This window comes from Podarcis liolepis (assembly GCF_965112155.1).
Source record: "Podarcis liolepis genome assembly, chromosome: 8".
In the NCBI taxonomy this organism is placed as follows: domain Eukaryota; kingdom Metazoa; phylum Chordata; class Lepidosauria; order Squamata; family Lacertidae; genus Podarcis; species Podarcis liolepis.
The window spans coordinates 86,777,512-86,795,839 of NC_139560.1; the positions used below are offsets into that span (position 1 = coordinate 86,777,512).

At 42.1% G+C, this 18,328-nt stretch overlaps 1 protein-coding gene across 1 annotated transcript in view; it reads left to right on the forward strand.

Moving 5' to 3' along the window:
- SORCS2 (sortilin related VPS10 domain containing receptor 2) overlaps window positions 1-18,328 on the forward strand; it is a gene marked incomplete at its 5' end in the record, with an annotated part of 130,671 nt that overhangs the window by 37,495 nt on the left and 74,848 nt on the right. The window contains one exon of the mRNA XM_083519074.1: window positions 2,103-2,202. Coding sequence (XP_083375200.1) covers window positions 2,103-2,202 — 100 coding nt within the window. The remainder of the gene's footprint in view (window positions 1-2,102; window positions 2,203-18,328) is intronic.

The window sequence follows — 18,328 nt, forward strand, 5'->3', positions numbered from 1 at the left end:
CCGGACACTGAGATCCAGCGCTGAGGGCCTTCTGGCGGTTCCCTCATTGCGAGAAGTGAGGCTACAGGGAATCAGACAGAGGGCCTTCTCGGTAGTGGCGCCCGCCCTGTGGAACGCCCTCCCATCAGATGTCAAAGAGATAAATAATTACCTGACATTCAGAAGACATCTTAAGGCAGCCCTGTTCAGGGAAGTTTTTAATATGTAACGCTGTACGGTTTTTAACACTGATTGGGAGCCGCCCAGAGTGGCTGGGGAAACTCAGCCAGATGGGTGGGGTATAAATAATATATTATTATTATTATTATTATTATTATTATTATTATTTGATTATGCAGGGCGGGGCTTACCTGGGCCCCCACAATATTTTATTTAAGTTTGCACCCCTGCCACTAAGCAGTATTTTATGGGCATTGTACCATTAACGGTCTGATACTTTTCCTGTTCCATGCTCTGAGGCCTAAAAAAACCCCAATAAGTGTGCAGGCGGACAAGTGAACTGACTAATTATACCAATTAGGATGCCCCTTGGTTTCTTTTGGTTACATGTGACTGAGGAGAACAGCAATCAATGTCATTTTGACTTAGTGTTTGGGAATATATAAGGAATCTGAAGGTGTTTTGAGAAGCTGTTGTAAAATGTACGTTAGGCATGCTGTCATGTCCAATTTTCCTTCACAAGTTCTAGTTTCTGTGCTGCTGAAAAATTGCTTAAAATTCTGTTATTGAATTCATTTATTTTTCAAACCCTTTAACCGCTAAGGAGAGCCAAGTGAGAAGCAATTGAATGGTTAAAAAACCGAAACAATCTAGGTTTCTCTTGCATGTCAAGGGCTGTGAAATGAACAGATTATGCAGAATTTCAAATCTTCACAATCATAGATATCTTTCAGATGTTGACGTTAATGCATAATTATTTTTACAAGATTATTATTTCCATGGTGACTTTGCCGTCTTCCCCTGTGATCCTATTTATGAGATTTCTTACCTGCCCTTAACTGTAAGGTCCCAGGATGGGTTCCACAAATGTAATATACAATCATAAAACCAGATAAACCAGCTATAATGATAAAAAAGTAAAACTTCTACAGTCAGAACAGAACAGTATAAATTCAACAAAATAGGTACAGTGGTGCCTCGCAAGACGAAAAGAATCCGTTCTGTGATTCTCTTCGTCTAGCGGTTTTTTCGTCTTGCGAAGCAAGCCCATTGACGGATTAGCGGATTAGCGCTATTAGCGCTATTAGCGGCTTTTAGCTGCTTATCTGCTGATCGGATCAGCTGATAAGCGGCTTAGCGGCTTAGAAAATGGGGGGGGGGGAGGAAAAAAAACCAGCAGAAACTCGCAAGACATTGTCGTCTTGCGAAGCAAGCCCAAGACACCCTTTTCCTGTCATCTCTCACATACCCCATCACCTCAGCAACTTCTGCCTGCCCAGGCAAAAATTCCCCTTAGATGGACCATCAACACATTTTGTCATGTTAATGCCTCTATCCCAGATGAGGCCCTGGTTTGGGAAGGAAGCTTAGCCTGCATTTTTTCACTGGCCTGCAGTCTTCCCTTCCCTACAGGTACGCGGGTGGCTCTGTGGTGTAAACCACTGAGCCACCGATCGGAAGGTTGGCGGTTCAAATCCCTGTGACGGGGTGAGCTCCCGTTGCTCGGTCCCAGCTCCTGCCAACCTAGCAATTCAAAAGCATGTCAGAGTGCAAGTAGATAAATAGGTACCACTCCAGTGGGAAGGTAAACGGCGTTTCCGTACGCTGCTCTGGTTCGCCAGAAGCGGCTTAGTCCTGCTGGCCACATGACCCAGAAAAACTGTCTGCGGACATTTCCGCAACCCCAGAGTTGTTCATGACTGGACTTAACTGTCAGGGGTCCTTTACCATTTATTAATTTCTAGGGTTTAGCCCCCCATCTATAACAATATGTTGTATTTGAGCAGGGCCTTCAGAATTGGGCAGTTACTTTACCTAAAATCTTTGTTTATAACAGTTTTCAGATGTATAATATGTGAGCTGTATATCAGCTCTATTTCGAAATGTAAAAATACTGATTAATTACCACCATGCAGTTAAAGTTCTGTTTTCCACCATACCAGGTCCTCAGATTTTGGAACATTATATACCAAGTTGAATCTACAGCCTGGAATTGCTACAGTCATTGAAAATTTCTACATCTGCCCCACTAACAAAAAAAAGGTAAGGGGGTACTCTTTACTATACAACTCAATAGGTCAGCTCAGGAAATGGCTGTCTTTACCTTCTACTGCTGGATTATGCCATCCATGCTTAGCTCATAAAGGAGCAGCTGTAAAATAGGGATTAATGGAATGCTGTAGAACTCTGTATCAATACCTAAATACCATGTTTGAAGGATGCTAGCAATAAATAGTATTAGTATTAATCATAGTTTGGTTTATTTAACCTTACTCTTTGAGATATTCATGTATCTAGCAAGTGACATAAAGGGTGGGAAGAAAGAACAATAACATGCATGAAAAGGTAAAAATAGATAACCTTGCCTGCAGGATCATAAGGAAAGCTGGAAATGTGTGCTGACATGAGCTGGAAGTAACTATAATTTATCTGAAAACATTGTATGGAACAATTGAAGAAATCTCATCTTTGTTGTCTGAAATGTTGTGACCTTTTGTGGATGCACACACAAACTTCCCATCTTTGCTCTTGGTACTCTGGAACAGGAGGCAATGCTAAATGTGAGTTTTAAATAACATAGCTGTGACTTCAAATGAACGTTATGAGAAGGTAACAGTTTTAAGAGCACTCAGGGTGCATTCAGACGTGGAGATAATTGCATTAGAGTTCCTGGTCACTTCTGTCCTGGTGTCTGATGTTCCTTTTACACTGCATTCCCAGTTGCATTATGCATGGAATTGTGGCTTTTTGAGTGAGACATTCATGCTACATTTAATTCACACCTGTGGGTCAGTTGCGACACAACAGCAGGCCTCATTAAACATGTTGCCTCCACTCCCCACCCTTTATGTAAATGTGTGCTTCTGTTCCCCCATGATTCACCCATGAAAGCAGTGGGAAAGAACTGTATGCTGGGCATAAGAGCAAACTCCTAGGGGCTGAGGGGTTTTCGGCCCCCACTAAAATATTTGAGAGGCCTGCCCCCCAAAAGTTGATGGGCAATGCCATTCAAATGGTGTCATGTGATCAGTTATGCAGGCCAGGGCTTACTCTCCCCCCCCCCCAATATTTTATTCCATTTGGCACCCCAGATGCTGGGATTCCGCTCCCAATCTTTTCATCCCACAAATTTTCAGGTCAACAGAAATGAGTGCTAACCTTCTACTAGATTCCACTATTATTTCCAGAAGTAGCTTTTACATTGTGTGGAAGATCACACAAAATGTGAAAATGATCAAGTAAGGAAATTTTGGGGAAATGAAATAAAACACTGTCTGAATGCGGCTTCCGAACTGAATAATTCTAAGGAGTGTGGCCTGTACAAGAGAAGGGGCTTTTAAAAAGAGGAACAGACAAATAGAAATTGTATTGTCATCCAGTTGTTGCTTCTAATATCCCAGGATTTGATGGATGCTCTGTAGGAAAGATCTTCAAGTGGGAGAGGTTGTGGCCATCAGAATTAAAGGGTTGTGAAACAGTATTTTAATTGTTTTGGTTAAGATGACTGATTTATGGTCTCTAAATCATATACAAAGCTGTTTTTTCAGTGTCCTGGATGTGGTGTTCATGGTGTCTGTGTTCAGTAATGTATGTAACATTAGATTTTCAGGTGATGTTCTGCTTTATGAAATGGGCTTTATCAGTTGTCCTGCTTTAAAGGTAACCATTTTCCTATGGGAGGTCCAAGTGATACAACAACTCAGTTTATCATGATGTGACCCAGAATTGTTGATTGGTGGTTTTATTTCAGCACTCAGCTGTAAATTTAATAGATTTTGAGGTTGGCAGAAAGCAATTATGGAGGCTTGCTGATTGCTTTTGTTGTGAATTGGCTGCTAATCGGGTTGGAGGAATATAGTAAATGCCCAGTGTATGTTGATGTTCAGGGTATATCCACAGTGTACAAGGTGGGCATCTGTGGTCTATATTTTCCAGTGCATGTGGAATGGAGTGGACCTCAGTTTTCTCGTTCACACACTGAATTCCCCTAGGAAGACCCCTGGATTTATTCCAGCCTGTGACATTTTGTATTTCCAGTCTTTTGATACTAATGAGCTGTAAAAACACCAAGTTCTCTCAGTTTAGTTAGCTTTGAAGCTGACAAAACCTCTGAAATCTTCACTTCTTGCTCTGAGCTTTTTAAAATGTCTAGTTCCCATTTCCTCTTTTTAGCACACTGGTTGCTTTGTTAGGAGTGGAGTTGGGCATTCGTAAGATTGGAGGACTTCCTGGCTTTCTGTGTGTCACCCTTGTTTTAGTGCCCAAGACAGACAAGAATTGGTCTTGTTCGGATGGGGCCATCAGGCATGCTTGAAGGACTGGGATAAATTACAGGCTGCTGTTAAATGAGGTGACCCGAGCTGGAAGCATATTGATAATGCCTGGTAATTTGGCTTATTTGTCAATCAGTTGCTTCAAAATGATGTTTGAAGGCCTGATCTCTGTTTTTCTGGAGCCAAAGATGTATAAAGCTGGAGTCTGGAATGTAATGAATACTGCTTAGTTCACATGACAGATGTCATTAATTATGGGTTGCCTTGGGACTAAAGAATTGTGTGTGCCTTTGTGGTTTGTTCATTGGTTGTAATGCTGTGTTACAGAAATATAATGAAAGCAATTATCATAGTAGTCAAGACATGAGATGATAAGGATTTGATTATTCAAAGACTTGTCCAGTCATCAGTTGACATATTCGAGGGACATCACTGCAATTGTTGCGGGTCCCAATGGTGTCCCATGGGTGTTTTCTGTCACAAGTGTGGAAGCAAAATATGTGCTTTTTAAAAAAAACACACATGTCTGATAAAAATGGTACAATTGAGCTTTCCCAGCTGTATGAACATGAGAGTGTAATGACACATGGTTTTACACAAGTTGCACACCCATTGTGTACTGCTGCCCTTTGACAAATTACAAAGATACAGGTCTTGTTGACTGAGCTGGTTTGAAGATAAAAGAAAGGCAGGGATAAGACATGACTTTGAGCAGGAGAAGGATGGGCCACCAAATCAATACTAATAAGAGAGGGGATGGGAATGAAAGAGAGTCTGGGAGAAACAGCCAATGAATTCTATTGATCTTGAAGGGGGCACTGGAATATCCAGAAAGAAATGGCAGAGAAAGACAGAGATACAAGGAAGACAGAGCTATTGATCAGTGCAGAGTCAGTCCAGATTAAATGAAGCTATATGATCACAGAGAGAGGGAGAGAAATGTACTCAAAAGATGCCTTAATGAAAGAACCTTGAGGAGATAAAGTGGGGAATATTCTTAGGGGGAATCTTGAAACAATGCACAAAAAGTATGATATCTAAGCACCAAGGACCAAGCCACATATGATGTGGGAGCTCTGTCACTGAGACTGTAATGCTCTGTATGTTTACCTGGGAGTAAGTCCTGTTGAAATCATTGGGATTTATTTATAAACATGATATGATCGATACTTGAATCTCCCAGGTACAATACAAAGAGGTCATGGGGTTTGGGGCAGCAGTGCTGGAGAAAGGAGTGTTCAACTCTTCCTCTGTGTCATTTTCCTCATCGGTATTTCTTCCCACCTGCAGAAACTGCTAGTAGCCTAGCTAGAAAAAAGACAGACACCAAACGCCCCCCCCAACCCAGCCATTTTGGAGAGTGATTTTGAGTTGAGGAAATTGCACAGGGGCAAATGCTTCTAGGTGCCCCTTCACCCAGCACTGCTGCCCAAGTCCACTCAGTATCCCCACACCCATAAGTGCTTTAAAGCTCTCACATCATCTGTGTAGTTTAGCCCTGCAAAAAAGTAAAGCAAGAGAAATACAAAGACCAGGCAAGAATTCCAGAAGATTAGCGTGAGCAACTGTGTGACATGCAGAGAAGAAATAAAGGAACATAAGAACAAAAATGACACCTTGACCTTTAGCTACCAGCAGACCATTTGACACGTTTTGTAAGGGAGGCCTTAGCAGAATAGTTTGAAAAGAAACCAGATTGCAGGGATTCAATAAGAGAAACAGGGAGTGGAGGGAGATTGAGACTGTAGGAATAGACTATAAGTAATAATAATTTATATGGAAAATATAGCAAAGCAATAGCTTGGGGAAAAGTATGAAGATAAAAGGTATTTGCCAAGAGGAAGGCTGTAGCTGGCTTGAAAGGTACTCATCATGAGTATCATAGTGGGGAGCGTGGGAAAATGACAAAGAGCCAGAGTTTCGGGCAACATGAGCACCAGAATCAGCTTGGGAGAGCCAAGTTTGACCATGAGCCAATATGTGGAGATGTTCCAACAAGAAGAGTTGCCGACAATTACAAATTTGTTAAACACTGAGCAGCAATTAAGAAGGCCACAGAAAAAGAGAAGCAAAGAAATAGGAACTTGTCAGTTTAAGACCGATCAGATATGAAGAAAGGAAACAGTGACTGCCAAGGGATGAAGAATGAGAGAAGAGAAAATCAGGACAGTGCATGCAGCAAGGTAGGAAGGCGAAAACAAATGCACAGAGGCATGCAAAGCTAAGGTAGTTCAAGGGCTGGTGAAGGCCAAAGGCATCTGCAGGGTGGGAGTGGCCTTGTGTGGTCTGGTCCCATGCTGCTCTTGGAAGAACATGTGGGCAGGTGGATGGTGAGCTTACTTCCTACACCATTGTTGCTTATCAGGGCCAGTAGTACTAATGTAGAAGGTGGCCACGCCATCCTGCCCACAAAGATGGTAGCATGTTACTGGAGCTGCATAGATTGGAAGGTGCAGCAACCACGCTCACACTGCCAATGTATCTTTTGAATTAGCCTTAGAAACAGCAGTTGACTGAATATATGGGTTGCACAAACAAGACTGGAGAGTGCAGATAAATTGTGTGTCATACTGTATTGTAATGTCCAGATATCCACAAGACCTCACACTTTTGATTTTTTAGGAAACTGACAAACATTTCCTTAAATGGACCCACAAGAAGGACCCGTGCTAAGCATGCTGCAAAATCAGTGCCATCTTTTTATGCATTTAACCAGTAGTGGCCAGTGGGGGGGGAGGGGCAGCTCCAGAGCTGGCCCCCTGATACTGGTATCGCTGCAGCTCCCATGCCAGAGCCAGCCTGGTGCTCCTGACCTCAACACCACTCTATGATGCCAACCTGCAGCAACATCAAGTGTTGGGAAGGAGGTCTCGCAGCTCAGCCGTGCCACACTGGCTGCTACCACATTTCAATAAAAAAGTTTGGTGGCCATTTCCCGGCGTGTGGCTGCTGTCACATGCTGACAGCTTCTAGAAGCCACAGGTGAGAGCTGAGTGCAGGAGCGGGGGAGCAAAGGTAGACAAACTACCCCAGAAGGAGCATGACGTGTCCCCCACCAGAGGTACTGCCCCTCCTCTAAGACCCCAGACACCCCAAAAGATTGCAAAGATTGTTGCTTCTGGTGACTCATGTGACGGAAACCAAGCCCCTCCCCCATGGTGATACATGAGTGCCATCATATGTGCCGCCTCCCCTCACACAGTCGCCGGTGCATAGGCATGATATGTCTCCTCAATGCACTACATCACATACACACCCCAAAAACCCAAACAGAATCCCAAAAACCTAAGCAGATTTCTCTAATAAAGGCTCACACCTGTGAGGTCTTAAAAATTTTAAGTGTCAAGTTGTCAAAACTTGTGCTGTCAAAGTTGTTGCACCACAGCGCCCCTAGTGGCCACTCCTGGTAGTAGCAGGCAATGCCACAGGTTTCAATGAATGAAACACCCCACTGTGCAATTGTCGCAAGCAGCACCACGGGATAGGGGCCACTCTATCTATTTAAACTGAAGCAATTAATCAAGCTTGTTTTGCTAGGGAAAGTTTGTATATATGAATGTTTCGTAAATGATTTATTCTATAACATAAACCTCCAAAATTACCCCCCCACACTTGTATTCTGGGAAACCTCTGCTGCCATAATCCTCTAAGTGTAAGATTCCCAGTACATTTCCAAGCACAGTTCAAAGTGTTGGTGCTGACCTTTAAAGCCCTAAACAGCCTCGGTCCAGTATATTTGAAGGAGTGTCTCCACCCCCATCATTCAGCCCAGACACTGAGTTCCACCTCTGAGGGTTTTCTGGCAGTTCCCTCACTGCAAGAAGGGAACCAGGCAGAGGGCCTTCTTGGCAGTGGCACCCTCCCTGTGGAAGACCCTCCCATCAGATGTCAAGGAGATAAAGAGCTACACAACTTTTAGAAGACCTTTGAAGACAGCCCTATATAGAGAAATTTTTAACATTTGATGTTTTATTATGTTTTCATATGTACTGAAAGCTGCCCAGAGTGGCTGGGGAAACCCAGCCAGATGGGCGGGTATCAATTGTTGTTGTTTGTTGTTGTTATGCAGGCTGCAGCTTCTCAGGGGAAGGATCTGGGCAGGGTTTCTCCAGCACAATGGTTCTTGGTGGAGATGATTGAGGAGGTGTTTGGCAATGATTGCCCAGACTTTCCAATGAATGGGATGTACCAATCCTGTTGATTGCTCATGTTGTTATTTGAATGTAACTGTTTAGAATGTTTCATGCAAATTCTGTCTGGAAAGGTGTAAGAGTTATAATTCACAAAATGTTTGGTTTGACACATTGTGATATTGACCTATCTGACCTGCTGTAATCCCTTCTAATTTTGTGATGCACCTTTGATGTTTTCTGTGCCACAGATGATTTGCGTATTGTTTTGTGGGAAATGTAAACCTTCAGAAGGCAGAAAATCCTTTAGGTTCTCCTTTCTTTGCTTTTAGAGAGGTTGAATCTTTGTCACGACTAATAAACGATCAAAGGCTTAACAGCCCACTTTGCTTATGGATTTTTGCCTGGTTGTCTTTTCTGTTAGTCTTCTGCTCTGACCAGGGAGCCTAGCTTCTAGCAAAAACCTCAGGACAGCGAGCCCCAATTTCATGTTGCAATGGAAAGCAAATTGATAGCACTCACAATGGCAATGCTAACTTCCATCATTATTTCTGACCGAGTTTACAGTAGATTGCTAAGAGCCAGGGACTCACTTGTTCCTAAGATCCAGCCTGGCTCCACATGAAGCATCTCAGTTGTCCCCATGGATGTCAGTTGAATTTGCAATATAATGTGCAACGTGGCTCTTCCATGACTGTAGCTCAAGCAGCCTGACGTGAATATATACAGATTGGGGGTGGGGGAGAGCCCAGCAGTCTTAGCTGTTACTCAAGGGGACCAACTGAAATGAATGAACCTGACTAAGTTATGTCCATCAATTTCAATGGGTCTACTCTGAGTACAACTTAGCTGACTGCCATCCATTTCTAGCTGACTAGAAGTCACAGGTTTGGAGAAAGGCTGATCCACACATTGCATTCTCCATGTGTGACCACAGATAGCTTTGGACAGGTTGCATGGAGCAAATTTTGAATGTCTGAATAAGCACTTAGACGTTTTCTGATCTCAGCAAGGTAAGAAAACATTGCAAAAAGCATGTCTTACATATTTGAAGACCTAATAGGTTTCAGTTCTCTTTGTGCATTGTTGATAGAGATGTGATCGCTTTCTTTCAAGTTCTTTCTCCATATAGCTCTGGTACCAAAGGGGGAGAAATTGGGTTCCATTTGCTTTTTAATGTAAACTGTCTTATTTTCATTTTTCAAACCAATATATGAATATGAAATGCAACCACCTTTCAAAATCTAATTTCCTAGGTTTCATTAATTTTAAAATTTGGTAAAATTGAACACTGCCATGATGTCAGACATGCCTGTGATTTTAGCCACATCTTGCCAGGCATGTGTGACACCATGAGAGTTTTCAGTTTTACCAAATTTTCCAAACTAGTGAAAAATTGGATATGAACTTGCTTCCAACTAAAATGTTGGAACGTCAGTGTTGTTGAAAGGTCACTAGGCAGCACTGAAATCGGTAGCTAGACGTGCTCCTTTTCCGTTACCAGTGGTTTGCCCATCTATTGTATTTTTTATAGAAGTGAGACACTGGTCTTTTCCAGGGGGATTGTGAGAAATGTGCTACTCCTGTGGGTTCAGCCTGTCAGCTGTGGTCATTCTCCCCCAAGCACATTTTCTGATTATTAAAAATGCATGATGTGCTAAGGCCCGCAGTTCCTTTTTTTCCTTCCTGCACCTAAAAGATCTGCTTCCCCAAAGTATTGAAAAATTTAACACCTTACTGGCAGAATGTGTTCAGAAGATCAGTTGGTGAGTCTGTGTTAGCACTTTCAGAGGTTTTGTGCCGTGAATATACTTAGTACAAAAGTCTTGTAGAGAAAGTTTCTGATCCTGATGCTTGTTATGCACTGTCCTTCTCAAAGCTGCACACCTGCAATAATGCTGTGACTAGTAAGTTTCCTGGCCAGAAGTTGTCGGCTATACAACAGGTCATCTCTTGCTGTAAAAAGAAATATAAGCCCCCAAATGTATCTTGTGCATTGCACTCTCTCATCTTGACCACAATGCCCTCTTCTCTGTTCATCTTTTCGTGTGTTGCCCTACGTTTTCTTCCATGCCAAATTCACAGTATATTCTCATTTTTGTGTGAAGGAGAAAAGACTATGATTTCTCAAAAGGCAAATAATTATAGTGAATTGGACTCTGCTGCCTGTCAAACCTATAATAGCTGGAGAGATGTAAGACTCTGCCAAGCAAAGGTGATGATCTGATTTACATTCCCAAATTCAATTCAGATCAATTCCCAAAGGCAATTTTGACTTAAGCAATGCTTTAGAGGGATAAAGGGGGAGTTCCAATCCTACAACAAAGAGTGTTGAGAGCTATGATATGCCACTTAGGATTTCAAAATGCTTATAATCCAGGGGAAGGAAACCTTAACATTTCCAAAATAGTATCATGGAACATGATATGGGTGACTTAATACAATTGTAGATGGAAAGCAAGCAGAACATTTAACTGAATTCCATATTATACTCCTCTGGAAGACAAGGATTTTATTGTCAAATTGGATTTCTCCTCAGGGGTATGTAACTTTTAAAACCTGAGCTCTTGCATCAGTCAGGAAATTAATATGAACATAAAGCAATCCTGCCAGCTCCCATAGTTTTGTCACTATAAGCACACAAAGTTGGTATAAAGAACCACATTTTGGGAGGGTGTGTGTGGAATCTATAAGGTCTCTCTCTCTCTCTCTCTCTCTCTCTCTTCCAAAATTCTCAAAGTAATCATCTGCCAAAGATTTATTACTTTGGTAATATTTACTATATGCCGTATGCTGCTGGGGAACCAGTTGTCTCCAGCAAGGAAAGGGTTTAGATGGGGAGAAAACTAGCTGAGGAATTCATTATTCAGAATGCTTGTTACTTCCAGCCATGGCCCTGTGTTTAAGAATGAGTTGGCTGAACGGGAAATTGGTGGGTGGTGGTGGTTAAGTAGGTCATACGGTTCAAAATGGTTCAATGGATCAATTTGAAACTTGGCAGTATAGAAGAGGTGAGTTTGAGGATGCCAGATTTCAAGCAGAAAGGATGACAAAATTGGTTATTTTAAGAGATTAAGTTATTTACATGGTTTACACTGAGGGAAAGTAATTTCTGTCTGCCCAAGAGCCCCACTCTCCCCCAGTGCCAATTCGAAGTCATGTAAAGAACTCAAGTTGGAGTAAAACCAAGAAAACATTTGGGCAACTTGAAGATATGTTTTAAAATATATTAAAAACAAAAACCTGTAACAGGGTAAACATTTTCTGGTCTGGAAATACTATCGTGGGGAAAGCATCACGTTGATATTCTGTTTGTCAGACCTCTTATTGCTTGTGTGTGGTCTTTGATTTATTTTTGCATCTTTCACCTCCATCGCAAAAGGGCACAAATATCTACATAACAACATATATATGCAAGTTTCATGCGAATTTGTGTGTTTTGTGAATGCAGCAGAAATCCCAATTCACATAGGCACACCAAATCCTGGTGGCACTCCTGTTCAAAAGTGTATTGTAAAGTTGTTGCAAGGGCTTCATTTCATATGGAAGGAAACCATCTGTTTCTTGTAAAACTAAACCGGTAGGGCAACTGCAGTGGAGTTAAAGGGCAAAGACATTGAATATGTGCATTTGCCAAAGTGATTTTGGAATCACTGGGTATGTTTTGCCTGGAAAAGACAAGATTGAAAGAGATACAATAGCCATATAGAAATATCTCAAGGGCTGTCACATGGCAAAGGGAACAAGCTTGTTTTCTCCTGCTCTGGAGGGTAAGGACTCAAACCAATGGCTTCAAATTACAAGAAAGGAGATTCCAACTAAATACTAGGAAAAACTTTCTGACAGTCAGAGCTGCTTGACAGTGTAACGGTCTCCCTCAGGAAGTTGTGGACTCTCCCTCCTTGGAGGTTTGTTTTGAAGCAAAGGTTGGATGGCCAACTCTCATGGATGCTTTAGCTGAGATTCCTGCATTGGCGGGGGTGGGACTAGATGACCCTTGGGTACCTTCCAGCTCTAAAATTCTATGATTCTCTTAGGGTCCCTTTTATAAAATATAGAATTTTAATGGCACTTGTGGGTGTTCCCAGGCATGCGAGAACAGAATCCCTGTGCTAGGAAACTGAACCCTGCAACATTCCTCAGCTTTCCTGAGTGAGGGACTTTCCTCACTCAGCCCAACTCACCCAATTGATAAACGTCGGCAACAGGGGAAATAGGGACATTCTGGGATCAATTCAGAGGCCAGGATGGCTTTCGTAATTCCAGGACTGGCCCTGGAAAATCAGGAAAGAAGATTCCAGACTTTTGGGTAACATAGGTCCAGTGTGGAGTGGATCTTCAGTACATGATCTGTTCAGGCATTATGTCTTTACAGTATATGAGCCACAGCACTAAAAATGGTGAATTGGTACCAATTGGTGCTGGATAAAGTTGAATGTGTGTGGTTTTTTGTTTTTGTTTTTTGCAAGATTTATACCTCAGTAGTTGGAAGATAGGTGGTAATCTTGCAGTTTTCGCTTCTTACATATTTTCAGTGATGCTAAAGTTGGTGCCCAGTTCCTTATGCGACAAAGAGCCAAACTAATAGCCTCAATAGTTTATTTGATCCTACACCAGAAAATATGAATTATAATACCCCATATCGTACATTGCAATCACTTCTCCCCTTCAGTAAGCATTATTGTTTGCTGGGATAAAGATTGTTGTCGGTCTTGAGCACTTCAGTGCTTGATGACTTCAGCCTGCTGCTATGAATTAGAGGACTGTAGCTTTGCACCCCAAAAGAAGCACCAGGCCACCCCCAAACAATACTTCCACAGCACCAGGGGATTGTCTCCTAGGGCATTCCATAGAGTTTTATCTCACCCACTGCTTCCTTTTTCTGCAAGGCATAGTCATTGCCCAAGTCAGCCCAAGACATTTTGGCACCTAGGGTGAACCACAAAATGGTGGTGCCACACTCACAAACACCCAGGTGGCGTTGGAGGGTGCTGCTGAGGAGGAGACAGATCTGGCCTCCAGGAAGTGCACCACAGCCATCAGTGCTACTGCAGCAGCTGCAGCAGGCAATGGATTCCTTGGAGACCAGATCTGCTGCCCCTGTGATCCTGCTGCCTGAGGCAATTGCCTCACTTTGCCTCATGGGTGGGCCGACCCTGGTCACTGCCCTCCATGACAGTAATGGCCACAGCTGCCACAAATGTTCAAGGGAACTGTAGATTTGCTCCTCCAAATAAGCATTGGGTCACTTCCCAAAGACAGCCCTACATGGTGTGCATGTTTGCAAGGGAGCCCTGCAAGAGGAGAAACATCTGGCACAGGGGATTTGAAGTTGAGGAGCAGTGCAGTTCCCTGCAATTCCCTGTTCAAAATCACATTCTCCAGTAGCCAGTTTTCTTAGCCAATGCATCTTGTCACAGCATTGTTGCACACTTGAGTGCTCCTGGGCCACCGAAAGGTCAGTTCCCCTTACTCTCAGTTGCCACAGAGTACAGCTCATAACATGCCCCTCATTCATTTCCACTGTGTAAATGCAAATAGGACCAAGAATGTTTATTGTACTACTGCATTATAGGACTCAGAAAGTTGATTGCATTCTACCTAATATGGAAATTTTCATTTACTTCTAATCGGGCTCCCTCATTAACTATTCTTCTAAAATGTCAACCTGGCAGCCTTTCAAGTGGGAAATTGATTTCTTTTGTTTTCTGTTTTTTAAAATAGCAAAAGGCTGATCTTCAGGTTGGGCTATTTATCTGGAAGATGCTCCCGAGGTGAAAACTAGACTGTCACATTTATCTCACAGTTTCAGCAATACTCAGTTATTGCTACAGTCAGTTCCCTGGCCGTATATGTCTGAGAGTTAAAAACAAAAAACCAGAAAAGAGAATGAGAATATACACATTCCCTTTGGCACAGCTTTTGAAGGGAATCTGCATAAAATGTTTCCTCTAATTTCCCTTTCCGTGCCTAAATAAAAAACACTATTTTTGTGTATAACACTCAGTCACTTGAAGTCACCCTAATATAGATAAGCACATTTATCCTTGCCCTTATAATAGAACCTGTTATTAAATTGATGGCAGCAGATGGCCGTATTGTTGCAACGTGAAGATGTTCCCATATGCTGTTATGATAAAATGGTTTGTTGTTGTATTTCCACAAGCCGTAATTCTTGCAGGGCTTATGGAAGAGTAGCAGTACTGTATTTCTCAAGCCTAGTGAAACACAGGAACCTTCTTTGTACCAAGACAGACTATTCCAGCTGAGTTTTGTCTGCAGTGATGGGCAGGTGTCAGACTTGTAGGATCTACTTTGTTTTCTTCCCTAGAACCTTGAGATCTATTAGCCCAACGCATTTAATAGATCCCTAGATCCAGAACTCCATAGTAAGAGGTGCTTCCATCGCCCCATTTATTTAGAGGCCTAGGAGGGGGTGGGGTTGAGGAGGCAACCCATTCACGTTTTTCTCTTTTCACCAGATGACACAGTTGTGTAGAGGACTGGAAAAGATAAGCCTGATGCAAGGTGTATTGGCATAAGCAGTGATAAAGAGAATATTGTTTAGCTCTTGGAGATAGTTGTACACCCTTTAAGCCAAATATTCAAAACAACCAGTAGGGGTTGAGAGGTGGCATGGAACAATTTGCCTTAGGTACAAATTGACTTTATTCGTCTTGAGCAATTTTAGCCTTCAACGCGATGCCACCTTTGCCCTGTCAAAGCCTTTGGATGAATGCCAAGTTAAAACAGAAATTGAGATTAGTCTATTCAGCTACAAATATTTGATTGTCAATCACCATCACTATTTTGAATGACAATGTGTGTGTAACTGAATGTTGTATTAACACAATAATTAACACAAAAATACAGTTTTTCATTTACCTGGGTAATAATTATTTGTTAATTGGAATACTTAAAATACCAGTTTTTTCTGCCCTTACTGAGACTTTCAAAGTGGCCGACAATCACCATAAAAAAATCTGCCAATAAAACAAAAACAGCGACAGCAGTCTTTAAGCAAAAGCAATCTGCCAAAAATAAAAGGAGAAAACTTCAGTAATTTACTGAGTAAATAGCTGTCTAAACAACAGTGTCTTAACAGCAGAAAGGGCTGGGGAGTTCAGAGCCTGGGGGCCACTGCTTTCTCTCTGCCCCGGAGGGCTGTGGGGCGTGGAGCAGACCTCCCCGATGATCCAAGCATGTGGGTGGACTCATATATCCTGCTCTGGAATGCTTTAAGCCAGGGGCCAGCAACCTTCTTCAGCCGTGGGCCGGTCCACCGTCCCTCAGACCACGTGGTGGGACGGACTATATTTTGAAAAAATTATGAACGAATTCCTATGCCCCACAAATAACCCAGAGATGCATTTTAAATAAAAGCACACATTCTCCTCATGTAAAAACACACTGAATTCCGGACCATCCGGGTCCCCAGGCCTTAGGTTGCCTACCCCTGGTTTAAGCCTTTAAAGGTTGAAAGCAGCACTTTGCATTGGGCCCAGAAACAACTGAATTAAAACTGGCTTGGTTTTGTCTGATAGTTTGAATCTTGCCAGCATTCTTACTGTGGTATTTGGCATTCAACTGAAGTTTACATTCTTCAAAGGCAGCCCCACATACAGTTAGAAGTTATGTATAGCTAGATCTTGCTAGGATGCTACTAAGGCAGGCAGTAAAATATATAAGAAATCAACCTTTTCATTATAAATACTTTCGGGGGGGGGGAGGAAATTGATCCATTGCTTGCTCATTTTGAAACGTAAGCATGGTTTCAGCATAATTTTTGAAGATGTTCTTTTATTAAGCTTATTTGTGATACTTCTTCTTTCCCCCGATATAAATAAGCTTGCTTCTTACTCTTCTATTAGCTACAGTGGTACCTCTGGTTACGAACTTAATTCGTTCCAGAGGTCCGTTCTTAACCTGAAACCGTTCTTAACCTGAGCTACCACTTTAGCTAATGGGGTCTCCCCCTGCCACCGCACAATTTCTGTTCTCATCCTGAGGTAAAGTTCTTAACCTGAGGTACTACTTCTGGGTTAGCGGAGTCTGTAACCCGAAGTGTCTGTAACCCGAGGTGTTTGTAAGCCAAGGTACCACTGCATAAAGATTTTTCTAGCATCCATCTCCATGTATTTTGTATGAAAAGGAAGCTACCAAATGTGACAATGTAACCTACATTCTTTTTCTTACCTTCTGCATTTTTGCATTATTGTTTTCAGTGACTGCTTTCTATGAACGAATGAACGAACAATTGATGTGAGTTGTCATGACATGATGTGCCGGGGGCACTTTGGTTAGTCGTAATTTTGTAGACCAGCCATGACCTTCCTACCCTGTTGTCATCTTCTTCTCTTTACAGAAATGATGTTCGATGCCACAGTGGCACATGCACCCGGGGCTATTACTTAGAGGCTGCCATAAGCATTGCTAATTACAGTAATTACTTTGGCCACAATCCAGCCAAAGTTAAGCACTTTTAAGTCCCATTGATTTCAAATCAAAACTAAGTGCCAGCATAACTCCCTTCCATTTAAATCAATGAGTTTGAATGTGATGTTTTCACACACAAAGTAAAACCCGGAAGCATCTAATCGAATCTGTCTGATGTTACATGAAGGCAAGCAAATTACTCTATAAATGTTAAATTTACCCAGTCTGTATGGAAATAACTTTTATAAAAAGATTATCTCAACCAATTAGTTTCCATATTTAACTTTTTCTGGGCCTTTGCCTCCATTGGCGAAAGCCATATGGGTGTTTTCCTTTCTAAAAGATCTTTATATTTTATCCAAATGTTATATAAACATTTTCTAATTACATGATTTTAAAAACCATTATGGGCCTTTATCTTGTCATACCATAGATAAGCATGCCATCCAAACACATTGTCAAATTCCTCCAAGTCTAAAACATCTGCATTATCTAGTTGTGTCCATTCCTTGACCCAGCAAAAGGCTGCAGATTCAAAATAAATCTTCAAATCTGGCAGGGAAAACCCCCCTCTTTCTTTAGAATCTGCTAATAATTTATATTTAATTCTGGGTTTTTTCCCCTGCCAGATAAATCTAGATAAAACTTTCTGCCATTCTTTAAAACATTTCACATTGCCAATAATTGGGAGGGCTTGAAACAGAAACAACATCTTTGGCAATACTTACATCTTAACCATAGAAATCTGGCCCATTAATGACAATTTTAAATTCGACCAAATCTCCAGATCTCATTTCTGACATCTCTATGTACAAAAGTACATTACATCCACAGCGTTCGCCTGCTTGTTCCACCAAGCTTGTAACTCTTATCAAAAAGAGACATGAGATTCATCTGGCGTGACTTGTTTGGGGAACTTTAAAATAAGTAATTGCTTCCTCCTAACATTTTCTTGTCCCTGTTGCTTGCATTCTTCTAAAATGCAGACCTCACAATGGATTCTTTGTTCTGATTCCACTCAGCTCCCCCTCCCCATAAGGCACGTCTGGTCCTTGAATTGTGCATTGTGCAAGGGAGGGGGCCCTTGATTTGCCATGGCCATGGTGAGGGGATGCGGAGGCCAGTCCCATTGGGTGGAGCAGGTGGGCATGGCGACTCTTTGCCTTGCTCTCTTCTGCCCCCTTCCTTCTCACAGCTGGCTTTCCTACTGCCAGACCCACTAATGGTATGAGGCAAACAGACAAAACTTTTAGGCATTTTGGTATAGATCAGGCATGTCCAACAGGTAGATCGTGATCTACTGGTACATTGTGTGGTAGATCCTGGTTG